This window comes from Terrapene carolina, unplaced genomic scaffold (genome assembly GCF_002925995.2).
Source record: "Terrapene carolina triunguis isolate 2854851 unplaced genomic scaffold, T_m_triunguis-2.0 Scaffold96, whole genome shotgun sequence".
Taxonomy (NCBI): Eukaryota; Metazoa; Chordata; order Testudines; family Emydidae; genus Terrapene; species Terrapene triunguis.
Genome location: NW_020664447.1, coordinates 42221738 through 42235791, shown reverse-complemented (window position 1 = coordinate 42235791; position 14054 = coordinate 42221738). Strand labels below are relative to the sequence as shown.

At 41.6% G+C, this 14054-nt stretch overlaps 1 protein-coding gene across 1 annotated transcript in view; it reads right to left on the bottom strand.

The window, feature by feature from the left end:
• Positions 1–2519: 2519 nt before the first annotated feature.
• Positions 2520–14054, bottom strand: part of INO80 (INO80 complex ATPase subunit) — a 127994-nt gene continuing 116459 nt past the window's right edge. Inside the window, exons 30-36 of the mRNA XM_026651460.2 lie at positions 10998–11156; positions 9627–9729; positions 8958–9046; positions 7935–8090; positions 6423–6582; positions 5366–5581; positions 2520–4563 (exon numbers count right to left, since the gene is read on the bottom strand). Coding sequence (XP_026507245.1) covers positions 4346–4563; positions 5366–5581; positions 6423–6582; positions 7935–8090; positions 8958–9046; positions 9627–9729; positions 10998–11156 — 1101 coding nt within the window. The 3' untranslated portion in view covers positions 2520–4345. The remainder of the gene's footprint in view (positions 4564–5365; positions 5582–6422; positions 6583–7934; positions 8091–8957; positions 9047–9626; positions 9730–10997; positions 11157–14054) is intronic.

Below are 14054 nucleotides of genomic sequence, written 5' to 3'. Positions count from 1 at the left end.
TTATGCCCTTAAGCATGAGAAGTAATTAGCCTTATCCTAGCAGTGCAGTATAAATCTAGTGAAGTTAAGAAATTAAGTAGCTCCCAGGTGAAATCCCTTTTAGAATATCTTTCAATATTTAGCAGACCAGTGTAACTGAGGTGATCTAGTCCTTGAACAGCTACTGAGAAGGACAATACACTTGATCCAGGATTGAGAGCAAAGAGTTGGTGCACAGGCTGCAAACTCTAAACCTAGATGGCCTAAAGCGGGGGTTCTCAAACTTCTTTGCACCATGACCCCCGTCTGACAACAAAAATTATTACATGACCCCAGGAGAAGGGACCAAAGCTTGGGTGGGGTGGGGGACGGGAGAGAGAGAGAGCAAAGCCCAAGCCCCACCGCCCTGGGCAGGACTAAAGCCAAAGCCCAACGGCTTCAGCCCCAGGTACGGACCTGTAACCTTAGCCCCACCACCCAGAACTGAAGCCCTCTGGCTTTGGCCTCGGGCGATGGAGCTCGGGCTTCGACCCTGGGCCCCAGTAAATCTAAGCCAGCCCTGGCAACCCCATTAAAATGGGATTGCGACCCACTTTGGGGTCCCGACCCACAGTTTGAGAACCGTTGGCCTAAAGAAAGCTCAGCTAAAGGGATTTAAATGAAAATTTTAAAATCCTAAAGAGTAATGTTAACTGTGGTTAATATTTATACTTCTAGTTTTACAGCAAAAAGTGGAAAAAGGCGTAAATGCTACACTCAAACAGCATGATGGACATATACAATCCCCAATGTCTCACAAATGTATCAACACACAATTTGCCATACCAGCTCAGACCATAAAGTCATTTAGTCCAGTACCTTGTTTTCAGAAGCGGCAAGTATCTGATGCTTCAGAGGAAAGACAATTGTTCAACACAGTACCTGGGTAAAGAGGCAGTGAGAATTCCTACCTGACACTTCAAAGCAAGTGGTTTCATTATGCATATCCATTATATTCTCTTGCATTGTGCATATAATGCCCAGTGTTAATGGACAGTCATAAAACTATGCTGCCTTTTAAAAAAGCCCCATCACTATTTGTCTTGATAATCTCCAGCAGTAGTGAATTCCAAAAGTCAATTATACTTTGAATAAAACAGCATCCATTTTAATTCCCTTTAAATGTACTGCTCTCTAACTTCATCAAGTAGTATAACCATTAGTATAACCAGCAGTATAACCATTTGATTTCAATGAGCCTGACAGGAGAACTGCTCCCCCCCCATGTCTCAGTGCAATGCAGACAATACATTACACATAATGATAACAAAGAAGAATTCATCAGTTTAAAGTACAATCCTTCATAGGAGTGAGAGGTGGAAGAGTCTTCAGGCAGGTCTACACTTAAGTGCAGCTGCGCCGATGCAGCATTTTAAGTGAAGACATGCCTATGCTGACAGGAGAGCTTCTCCCATTGGCATAGTTAATCTACCTCCTCAAGAGATGGCAGCTGTGGAGAAGCTCTCCCGCCAACATAGTGCTGTCTACCCTGGGGCTTAGGTTGGTATGACTATGTCACTCAGGGGTGTGGATTTTTCACACCTCTGAGCGACGTAGTAATACAGATATAGGTCTGTAAAAGCAGCAAAGAGTCCTGTGACACCTTAAAGACTAACAGACATATAGGAGCATGAGCTTTCGTGATGCATGTGATCCCCAGATATAGGTCTGTAACGTAGACCTAGTGTAGGTCATCCTGTTTATCTCCCTGCCTATGAAGGGAGGGAGATAGATAATTGTTCCCTGCTATATATCTTCTAGAGTTTGCACAGTCTACTTTAATCGTCCCAAGCAATTAGGCTTCTATCACCTTCCCTGACACAGCATGACAGGTCATTGAGAATTAAAAAAAAAAAATTAATTTGACTACATCAAATCTAGTATCCTCACTTTAAGCCTTTGTAGATTAAATTATAATAAATTTTTGCAATCTCCTCCTATACTCAAGGTTCTGCTCATACTGATAACCATTTTCTTTACCCTGCTATGGCATTATTTCAATCTCTGGCATAACTTTCTAGCAGTTTAAAAATAAAAAATGCATATAAACAAGCCCTTGACAACTCCATTTGAAAATTGGAGCGGAATAACTATATGGGCTGAAGCACTGAAAAAGGAATCAACCATGTTGAACTAAACCACCATTTTCCAGACACGAGATCTGTGACCTTCCTTGGAATAAATCCATCTGCTATCCTATAATGTACTGTACATGTTCTCTCTGCACGGCACATAGTAGGTTGCTTAGTTATATAAAACGTACATATCCAGTAAATTAATTGGACAACAATAACAATGGAAAATAATTAGAGTGCGCTATTGCTCGGAGGGTCGAACACAGACCTTCTGATTCCAAAGCCTACGCACACTTACACATCCCCACAGATGTGCGGACTCCCACACACCTCACTACCTCACCTCACCCCACCCCACCCCATTCATATGGCTACACAAGTACAAACCACAGAGACTCTGATTTACATAAAATTATCTCACTGCATTTATTTAAGATTTTCTTCTCCAATTAGTAAAAGAAAGATGTGTCTCTTTTTATACATATATACAAGTTCAGTTATAAAAATAGACAGCACATTCAAAGAGAAAAAAGGCTTGGCATTTTTCTGATTCCCTCTAAATATCATATATACATGTGAATATGAGGGGAAGGGGGAAGTCTTCATGATTTAATTTAAGTGACACCCCCCCAATTATCCCCTACAAATCTGTTTAAAAATCAATCTAACTAAACTCAGTTCTGCTATTTTCAGGTGTGCAAATTTGAGGCAGAGCCCACAAGAAGCACTTGCTTCACACTGTGAGATGCCAGGCAAGGGGTTTGGGGATGAAAAAAAAAATCATCATCTGCTGTCACAGCAGAGACCTGTAACTCATAACTTGCTTCTCTTTCTCTCACAAGGGATGAAAGTGCCCCAGTAGTATAACCATTTGATTTCAATGAGCCTGACAGGAGAACTGCTCCCCCCCCCATGTCTCAGTGCAATGCAGACAACACTTACAGCCAAGTCAGGGGCTATAGAGAGGTTTGTGCATTTAGGATGGGGAAAGAGAAATCTGAGAGAATGAGGACACAGAGCGGCACTGACAGCACTCCTGTTCTCTTTAATGGCTTCTATAAGTCTTATGGGGCTTGGCTACTAGTGCCTGCACATTGTAATGAACTCAGCCAAGCTGCTGTGTGAGACAATCACTGACAAATGGGAAACATGCTGGAAGAACATACTGTGTAGGTGCTTGGAATGGGGGGACTTCATTTTCCCCAGGGAGTTGACTGGCACACTCCTCGTTTCAGTAAAGTTGCCCATTGCTCCCCTTGTGGCATAGCAAGCTGCAGTACCCAAAGGCAATGTCAGCAAGTTCTGCAACTGCACAATGAGAGGAATAGCAATGAACTTCTTCCCCCTACACATCAGCATTCCCTCTTCTTGAAACATACACAAGGAGAGCCTGATGGTTCCTACACCTTTTAAGAGTTCAGCATAGATCAGAATGAGAGAGATCATTGTTAAATCCAACATAGCAAATGCTCAATGCTAACAGACCTGGACTTTGAAATGTAAACCAGTTACTTGAAGCTTCTTTCTCTCTGTGAAGCAGACATAGCAACACTAAATAAGCATATTCTGTCCAACTGTGGTTCCAGCTCCTGCCAGATGTTTAGAACAGATTCAAAAGCATAGTGCTGACAAGAGTCCAGACCCTGGAAACTGTGAGATTTCTTTCCCGTGGCCTTGAAATCAAGGTCTTCAGATAATTCTTCATAGAATCCCTAGATTCACTACTGATTCACACTAGAGAAGCCAGACTATTCAACCACCCAGCTCCCCTGGATGGGCACACCCTCAAATGCACTGTCAGGTCCTCAGCACAAAGGGTTTCTCTGACTTCATAGAATACCCTCCAAGTTCAGATACTGATTTCTTAGAATAAGAATGGAGCTGAACTCCATCTGAAGCTGAAAGAAGAGGAAGGACAGTACACTGGTGTGTCCACAAACACAAATAGCTGCAGGATCTCTTTCACAGCACGCTTGTAGGATGTGTCAGTAAATCTTAATTGAAAAACTAATCTGAAACATTCTCAGTTAACCCCACTCCTTATCCATACTCCTCACAGAATCTGCAAAAGTAATTTTTTTGGATACACATAATCAAAGTGCTCACGTAAACCACCCATCCCCATTGTGCTGTGATTTTCTTTTCACATACATGTGGGATGGCAACAGGCATTTATCTGCATGCCTTCTGCTGGCAGGGTGGGCTACTTTGAAAGCCAATATGGTTAAGGTAAGCTCCAGGGCTCAAATTTACTACCGCCCACCCGAGGTGTGGGCTCCTTTGCTTTGTTTCCGAACTGGGGTTTCTGGTATCATAGTGCTGGTCACATTTAAGCTTTTTGGGGTCCCACAAACACTGTTGCCTTTGCTCAAGGGGGAACTCAAAGGAGAAGAGGCGCTTGAAGGTCCAAAGTCTGCAAGTCCAGCAGGCCGAATTATTGATGTCTGGAGAGGGCTGCTTGCAGACATACCTAGCAACAGGGGAAACAAAAAACAAAAACAAAAAAACAGATTCCACGTGAACACACCATTCACACACTGTGGCTTGTCAGCAACACAAAATGTAACTTCTATGACTTGCATTTACATTAAAGGAATATATTAACGGACCCTTAATTCATGCTCTTTAATCCAACTTGCTTTCACTGACCACCTCGTGCTTATGAATTGTCTGAGCCTGTTGATCACATAAGGGAGAGAGGTCTAAGTGGGAGCCATAGCCCATCTGGTATACACCAATTTGCCAGGTCCTTAGCATGTGTGAATCACTGTAGCACCAACTGATTTCAATGGAGTTATGTCAAATCAAACAGCTGAAGTTCTGGCTCTACAGCTATAGCTACAGAGCTACCACATGACAACCGCAAAGAACAGCAACAGCCATGTTTCAGTGGTAAGCAGCGCTGTCTAATCTGACTGAACAAAATCCCATTTCACTGACAGAGGAAGGAAATGCATGAAGTGCTACGTAATCCAAGGGAAAGCAAGATTTCTGCCTAGAATACATAAGAGCAAAAACCTAGAGGGGAGTTAGAGGTAGTGCTCCCAATCTCTTACTTCCCCCTGCATTGGGGTGGTGGAACTTGCTGTATTATCACAATCTTCTGACATCATATTACATGCCATTCAGTACAGCTACATGACTGAATCGCAATGAGAAAGAACACAAGACTCTAGAGATACTATAATTCAATTCCTGTTCCCTGGCAGGATGTCTGAACAGCCTTACATCAAAACACCATTTAGTTTGCTCTATGTAGCAGTCTCCCTTACCTTTAGACACATTGTACCCGTATGCTGCATATGCTGCTGCAGAGGCCGCCGCTGCCCCTGCTTTGGCGCCTGCCATTGCAGCTGCACTTCCTGCTGTTGACTTCCGGCTCCGGCCTTTCCCTGTGCCTTTGGATCCACTGCCTGAACCTTTAGGGCGACCCCGGCTTCTACTTGAATTACCTCTCCCTGTGACAGGTGTATCTTGGATTGAAATTCCTTAAACAACGAAGGAGGAGATGAAAATATTAGTTGTTGTAATACACAAGGTGACTCATGAGTTAAATACAACTTCACACATACCTGACATCTACATCAGCCTGCTAGTAACTAAACCATCAACCCCCATGAAAAAACAAATACACAAGTTTTGTTCCTCAATTTCCTCTCATTAGTCACACCTCACTAACTCCAATTAGTTGTCATGACTGTGAGCCCCGCTACTAAATCCAGGGGAGAACTCTCCTTTAATCTCAGGGAAAAAACATTCTTATTTGGAGATACTCTGGCTTTTCCATTTGCTACCTGTAAAGAAACCCATCAAAAACTAGGGCTATAATTATTTTGGAATATAGAATTATGGTAGCTAATGTCATGCAATTACAGCTGGCTCAATCATACAACAGAAAGGTAGGCAATACAGAACCTGTCCCTGGGCTCCAGAGTGAGATCAGGGAAAAGCTTAGACATATAACTGAATGGTCCTATGGAGGATTCTACTTCTTTACACAGCTGTCTAGTAACAGCAGTGAGCTTTGCTGATACGTACACATTGCAAAAAGGGGAATGGACCATTGTATCACAGGAACAAAAAACACTTGTATTACATATCATGGGAATGGTAAAGCACGATGGATGACTGAATACATCAGTAGATGATACTATCTGCCAACGCTGAAAAAAATTCATAATGAGAAAACTTTTTCTTACACCTTTTCACCCCTCACTAAATCCTACAAGGCAGGCATAAAGTGGGGGTAAAACGGCTATATTATGTAGATATACAAAGACCAGGCTTGACTACTCCTTGTAAGTATTAGCGTAAGTGAAGAGTACTGACCATTCATGGTATCTGAGACTGAGCCAGTGATGGAAGCAGGAGAGTTTGTGGCCCTTGACTGTGGTGCTGAAGAGGCTGGATCATCCACAATCACCAGCATGTCACTGCTACTTTCATCAGGAGGGATAGACCCCATATGCAACTCGCTGCTGATGGAGATCTAGACAGCACAGTGACAAAACCCATCAGCTTGTTTACAGCAAGGGTAAAAGCATGCTAAGAACTTTAGAAAACGTGCAACTAGATTAAAGAGCATTTTACTACCAGGCAATTAGCTGACAGCTAGCCCTGGCTCTCTCTCAATGCAAGACAGGAAACATGATATATATCCTGTCTCACCACACCATGTCCTCTACTTACACACAGTGCAAAATTAAATTCTCCATCCCATGTTTAATGTTCAACTCTGAACTAAAATACATGCTAGCTTTAAAAATGGGAGATTCAGGGATTTGGCAGAGATCCAAAGAGAACCTTTTTTTCCTCTTCATTCAACCTTGTTGATTCCCATGCAGATTACCCTCAAGAGAGCACCCACTTCAGAAGGAGAAAGGTTGAGAATCCTGTTCTCTGCTCCACTACTACTGCTAATCAAAACCTTTTAGTAATTAGTGAAGGATCTTAATTAACTAATTAATTATTGGGGGGGGAGGGATAGCTCAGTGGTTTGAGCATTGGCCTGCTAAAGCCAGGGTTGTGAGTTCAATCCTTGAGGGGGCCACTTAAGAATCTGGGGCAAAATCAGTACTTGGTTCTGCTAGTGAAGGTAGGGGGCTGGACTTGATGACCTTTCAGGGTCCCTTCCAGTTCTATGACATAGGTATATCTCCATATATTATTTATTTTTATTTATTAACTCAACCTGGTATAAAAACAATAATATGTATTTAGTACTATAGAAGAACATGGCTCTTTAAAAACATGAAGGAAGACAAGATCTGTGCTGTGAGGTATGTTTGTTTAAATTAGAGAACACAACAATTAAGGACCAGAAACACATGAGGGAGAAGAAAGAGCTCTAGGAGAGACTAGTGATGGATGATTACACAAGGAAACTGAGCTTTGAGGAGGTATTTGAAGGAAGAGAGGGAAGTTGCTTGGTTCACAAAAAGAGAGACTGTTCCAGGCATGGGAAGTGGTGATAAGAAAAAAGGTACAAAGTCACAAATGTGAAGAGAACATAAAGATGAGGAAGGGGAGGGTAGGAGGAAACAAGCTGGAATGCAGGCAGGAGTGGAGCTATGCAGAGTCTGAAGGTAAAGAGGAAGGGCTTGACGTAGAAAAAGACAGAGTCAGTGAAAGAGACACAATGATGAGATCATCAGAGAAGTGGAAGGGGAAGATTATTTTAGCGTCTACATTTTAGATAGACTGGTTTGAACTCATGGGTCAATATTAGGTTAAGACATCTCTGGTTCCCTAATAGTACACGGGTTCCACTCTAGCTAGAGAGCAGAAAGCAAGAGTCCTAAAGACCACGAGACTAAGGAGATGGTTTAAAGACAGTCTCACCTCACTGAAGGGGCTGGGCATGGCAGAGTCTACGCTAATGAATGAGTCATCCCCATCAGCAGAAAGGTTGGAGTTATCAGCAGACGGAACAAATGGGATCACCAGGTTCATGCCCTCTTTCCTTCTCTTGCCATCCAACTCATCTTCCTTTTTCTTCTGCAGATAAGCAAAACAAACCAGTAATACAAGGACTGAAAACACATTAAGGAAGAAGAAATGGTGCAAGTAAACTGGGAAGCCCACCATCCAGTGCAATATAACAAGATAAAGGCCATGCATGGCATTTACCAATAAGGCGTGTTGGGATTTTTTTTGGAGGACATGGCACCAGATGCACCAGGAGCTCGTACATTAGATTTAGTAAGGTTTTTTAATATGGCTTGAATGAGGTATCAGCATTTCCGCTACTGAAGAGTTAGAGGATTTTGATTTCAAATTTTTTTTTAAAAGTGAGCATGAAATGCTTTCTTATAAACTCTGATTATCCAAATTCCAATATCTTAAATTCAGACTATGCAAATCCAAATAGCCAGAAAATGAAATTCTGATGTTACAAATTTCTGTTTCCCCTCTCATTAAGCCATTCAGATAGTGAGATTTTACTGGTATCGGGTATTGAATTTACATTCCATTTGTACATTCCCAGAACAAAATCTGATAAGATGACAGCATCAGTAAGCCTCTGATTTATGAACTATGAAAACAGAAAAGTATTATGTCATTTAGTTCTTTAAACTAGGGGGTTCCAAATGGCTCTGTGATCACTGGTGGTTCAGAGAGCTGTATACACGCATAGCGCTTCGTTATTTCCAAGCTGCAAGTTGCATTAAAAGACAGAAAGATACAAGTAAAAGATACATTACATATTTTCCTAATATTACTTTTATATGTAAGCAATCGGAGAAGAGGATGTCCATGAAACCATCTTTGTATTAAAACCTGGTCCATACTATGTAATAGTGTGAGAACCCCTGCTTAAAGCCTTTCAGACTCTTCCCCACCACAATCCTTGCATCAAAGTACCTTTTCAGCATACTTCTCCCTCTTTCGTTTACGTTCTTTCACACGATTTGTCTCCTCCTGCTGCCGCTTCTCCTCCTGACGCTGACGCACTGTCAGGAAACAAAGGTAGCAAAAGCGTAATGTAAGAATCACAGTTTCGCAAAGCTATTTCCTATCCCTCTATAAATATTCTTTATCTCACAAAAGACTCTGGTTCTAGAAAAAGCCATGGATAAAACCCAGCAATATTACACTAACACACTGAAAGTCCCTAAAGAGTAATGCTAGATTCAAACTCCCTGAAATCAGAAAAGTAAAAGCCTTATTGGGAAATTCTTCTCTCAAGTGGTATCAAAATGTGCATCTACATTGCACATCCAAATGTCTGCTGAAATATAAAGTTCTTATTAGCATTTATTTGGCCAAAGCTTTGTCATTCATGAATAATATGGTGATCCTAAAAAAGTGACATTAAAAACTTTATACTGCACCATCACATATCTTACACCCATTTCACTCAATAGCGATACGAAACCAGCTTGAACTAAAAACAATTAGTGATACAAAATAAGCCAGGAAACAGAAGGGGTTATCTACGGTGCATGTGTTTGTAGAGGTTGAGAGGAAAGATTTCTAAACCAGTGAAGCACAAGACAGAAGGAGAAGGAGAACAACGTGCACTGCACATACATTTCTTCTCGAGTTCCTCATCATCCAGCAGAAGGCTGACCACTTCTTTGGGTTTCAAGGTGTCTGGTTTGAAATTGCCACCTGAAATCACCATCCGCTGGATCTAAAAGTAAAGAAAATATAAACAGAGAAACCATGAGCTATTTTCTTTTCTCTTTACTAAATACTAACTAGGAAAAGGTGCTAGTTAAAATGGTGAAAGTCAGGAAAAAAAGTTATGATTATTCTATCCTGATAAACCCAACAACAGAATTTAACCCAGTACCAAACAAATATTAATTAATAATCCTCAGCCCCCTGTGAGGTAGGTATTACTATCCCTATTTTTCAAGTGACTTACATGGGAGGCTATGTGGTTTAGGGTTTTAGGAGGCCTGGGTTCTAAACCCTAGATTTGACAACAATTCAATGTGTGGACATGACCAAGTCCCTTAACCTCTCTCGGTGGATCTACACTGACAAAAATCAAATGCCCAAGTCATCACGGGTGGTAATAACTGTGGAAGCTATAGTATAAAAAGGTCAGGAGTATTTGTCAACTGTCAAAGATGACAGCCACCTCCCAAACCACTCGGTGTTAGGCAGCCCTAATCTGCATGCAAAGGGGAAAACATACACTGATTCAGGGTGGGCAATGTGGATGCACTCAATTAGCGGTGCATCAATTGCTGCAATACAACCAACCAAAGCACAGTTGATTGAAGGCTCTAATGTAGTCAAAGTCTAATCCAGAGGAAAAATGGTACAATTCCTGAGCCCTGTCTGCAATACAACTTTCAATGCTGCTACCACTAACAATGGTTAATTGTGCACCCAATTTTTGCAAGTATAGATGTGCTCCCTGAAGGTGTTGTGAGGCTCAAGGTTTTAAAGCATTTACTGCTTGATTCTGCAAGATGTTGAGCACTTTTGGGAACCTTCATATCTCAAATACGCAGAGTCTGGTTTTCGTCAAAACTTTCTGAAAAAATTCTACACATATTTGATAAGATAAGATCACATATTTGAAATTGTAGGCAGAGTGGTTTAGTTTTGTAGAATTAAGTGGTTGGTGTGCCATGATGGTTTGTCTACACCAGAAAAATTGGAATCCCTAGATTAACAACAGCATAAGCTTTAGTCTAAACTGGCACAGTGGGGGGGGGTTAACCACATGACATGATACCACCTGGGCTCTATCCACATTACACAGTGCAGCTCCCCTGTTATAATATGGATACTATTTTTTTCCCTTTAGCATAGAGATACCCATATGGGTCTCTCTCTGTATGTCTGAAGAGACTATTCTACTTCCCAGAGCAATTCCACAGTTGAACTCTCTGCTAACCACTCTACCCCAACTCTTGTTCCAGATGGCTTCTTCATTCCTACCTCACTCTTCTCTTTTGCCCTCTGCAAGATGCGCTCCTCAATGGTGCCTTTACAGATCAACCGGTACACAGTGACCTGTTTCGTCTGACCCAGTCTGTGTGCCCGGTCCATGGCCTGCTGGTCCACTGTTGGATTCCAGTCACTGTCGTAGAAAATTACCTGCATAGGAACATCAGAGAAGCACAGATAGGGTTAAAATGACTAGAACACTTTGCATTTAGATGTATGTATTGAGAAAAGAAAAGAACCTGCCACTGTGGGGACTTTATTCTGCTGTACTTGCTAACGGCAGACTAAAGTCTCTCAAAGCCTTCCATGGTACAGGATTGTAAAATCCTTTGCACTGCACTTCAGGTGCTTCCAAACTGCTGATTACCATTAGTGTTTGGAATCCTATGGAACAACTGAGGAAGTCCTATCTACCTTGACATATTTTGCTTGGATGAACAGAATTCTAAAGTTTATTACAATGCAAAAAATAAGAGTTGCCTGACACCATCTATATTATAAAACCCATTTTTAGAGACTGTATGATTTGCTTGCAAAAATTCATTCTAAGTGAGCAGTTCATGTAAAGGGTTTCTGTACAAGAACAATGTCTTCTCTCAAATCAGAAAAAAAATATCTTTTGGTGCTCCTATCACAAACATCAACTGACATCTTAAATTTATATTCCATTTTTATCCCAAAATACTTTACATACATATACCATACAAAACAGAAATTAAAAAAAACATTAAGATTGAAAAGTGAAGCACTCCAAATGTTAAGGAAACCAAGAACTAAGGTAGCTTATGCAAGACTGCAGAAGCTCTCCTATTTTTCTTCAGATAAAAAAGTATCAGGTGGTTGGTTTTTCAACCCTACTGCTACAACATCTTTTCAGTTTAAGACACTTCCATATGAAATTGATTCTTCTTTTAGAATCCTTACTGCTTCATAAATGGTCTGTTGAGGTGTCTATCTTTCATGGACTTGTTTTGTTCTTATCCAATTACCTCATTAATGCTGACACATACAAGAAGAGTCCTGGCTGTTTTCTGAATTTATACTGGAATCCTTTTCTGCATGGAGGGTTTCAGTTCTCCCTTGCTGTAATCAGGAATCTGATGCAGGCTGAGTGCTAGGATCACCTATTTCACCATGGTATTGAAGAATTTGTGGGCAAATGACCTGACCTGGGAGCCAGCTTCAGATTTCTCCTAACTGGAAAACTCCCAATCTCATGGGGCAAAGTATCCAAGGAGGATTCTGACTTCATGAAGGAGTTGCCTGAGGGTTTTCTTTAATATAATTGTTGGTTGATGGGGCCTCACATGTGACCCTTATCTTGTAGGGGCAGTGCCCGCCCTCTGACCCATTAGTATTACCATCCAACTGCACTGGCGGGGAGAGAGGGGTGTCGGAAGAGTTCTTGCACAGGAACAGGAAGACCAGAAATGCTGACCAAGCAAGTCACTGCAGGTATGGAAGTGGAAGGTTTGCTTCCCCATATATCTACTACAAGAGAGGAGCTCCAAAATAATTTTCCCTTGTAGGAGGAAGGTTTGTCTTGCTTGCCAGTCTTCTTGTTTTTCTTTGCAAAGTGCATGTACTGCTGTTGGTCTTCTGATGCTGACTTGAGAGCCATGCTGAATCTGGGAGCAATGGTTTCTTCCTGAATGTCAGGTTTGGGGGCTGACGCGAGTCGTATGGCTTTCTGTTGTTGAAGAGTTTGGCCCCTATCTAGAGGCCAAAGATGTTACAGGGATGCAACATATTTAAGGTTATGGAGAGCCCCATAAATATGGGGTACCTAAGAGTACAAGAGACATTTTGTGCTCTAGGAGAAGGGGTCCCCTGCACTGTGCACTTTCTGCTTTGCCATCCTCTTGCACCGGCTAGTTGCCGAGTTCCCTAGATAGAGAAAACAACTCTGTGCTGTGGGGGAAGGTGGTGAGAGAAAACAAAGAATAATCTAAAGAGGGGGGGGAAAAAAAGTACTAGAAGAATTTCACCAGGCTTTTGATTTAAAATAGTGGAGAGAGCCGGAGCTCCTGAGCAGTCTGTCTCTTAGGTGGGAGCAGAAACATCTGGCACAAAGTTGTCTATCAAGGTTTTCCCAGAACACTAGCAGTAGCTACCATCATCCCATTAGCAGAACAGATTTGACCAACATGTAAAGGGTAAATGGATTTGTACATTTAGAGGAGGAGTAAAGATGACTATTCAGAGCAAGTATTTTATATATCAAAATATAGTTGCCCTAATTCAAATTCAGAAGACAGTATCTTCAATAAATCCAAAAGAAAAGCAGATTAAATGGACTCAATAAAAACAGGCAAGAACTCCTTGTTTTCAAGTCATGTGAAGCTCTTTGTGCTTCTGTTGATATACAGCCTCTTCTTTGGCCTTTGAAATATGTAACTTTGGAATCTCCCAAATAAATCCTTAGTGTAACAGAATAAAGTTGCAGAAAATCTAGGTCAATCATTCTTAATTTCACAGTGCAAGCCCTTTCATGTTTTAGAAGAACACTATAACCATAGCAAGAGAGTAGTCTATCAGCAAAGATACGATTTGGTCATGGAGGTCATGGATTCTATGACTTTAACAGACCTCCATCACTTCTTTGCTTCAGACTCAGCTCCAGCCCCAGGCGGCAGTGGGGCTTGGACTGTCAGCCCCCGGTGGCGGTGGGGCTCGGGCTGTCAGTGCCCCAGACACCCTTGGGCTTCGGCCTCCTCCCCCACCATACCCTGATTTTGTACATTTTTACCATCACTGTTCCAAGAATTTTGCTTAATTTTACCATGACAAAAAAATGTATCCATATCTACCTATAAATCTCAAAATTCCAGTTCAAAATACCCCAAATTAAGAACTATATTGGTTATACCAAACAATGTGAAAGTGTCTGACATCTATCCATCTTTGTTTGTACAGGTAACCCTGTGGGTGCTTGCTTTGTTCTCATTTCTTTAAGAGGCTGCAAATGGGGACAGACTGGTTGAAAAAGGGAGAGGGTATGGAGATTTTAGGCTCAGAAGCCTGCTGCCTTTCTGAGACCAAGAGCCA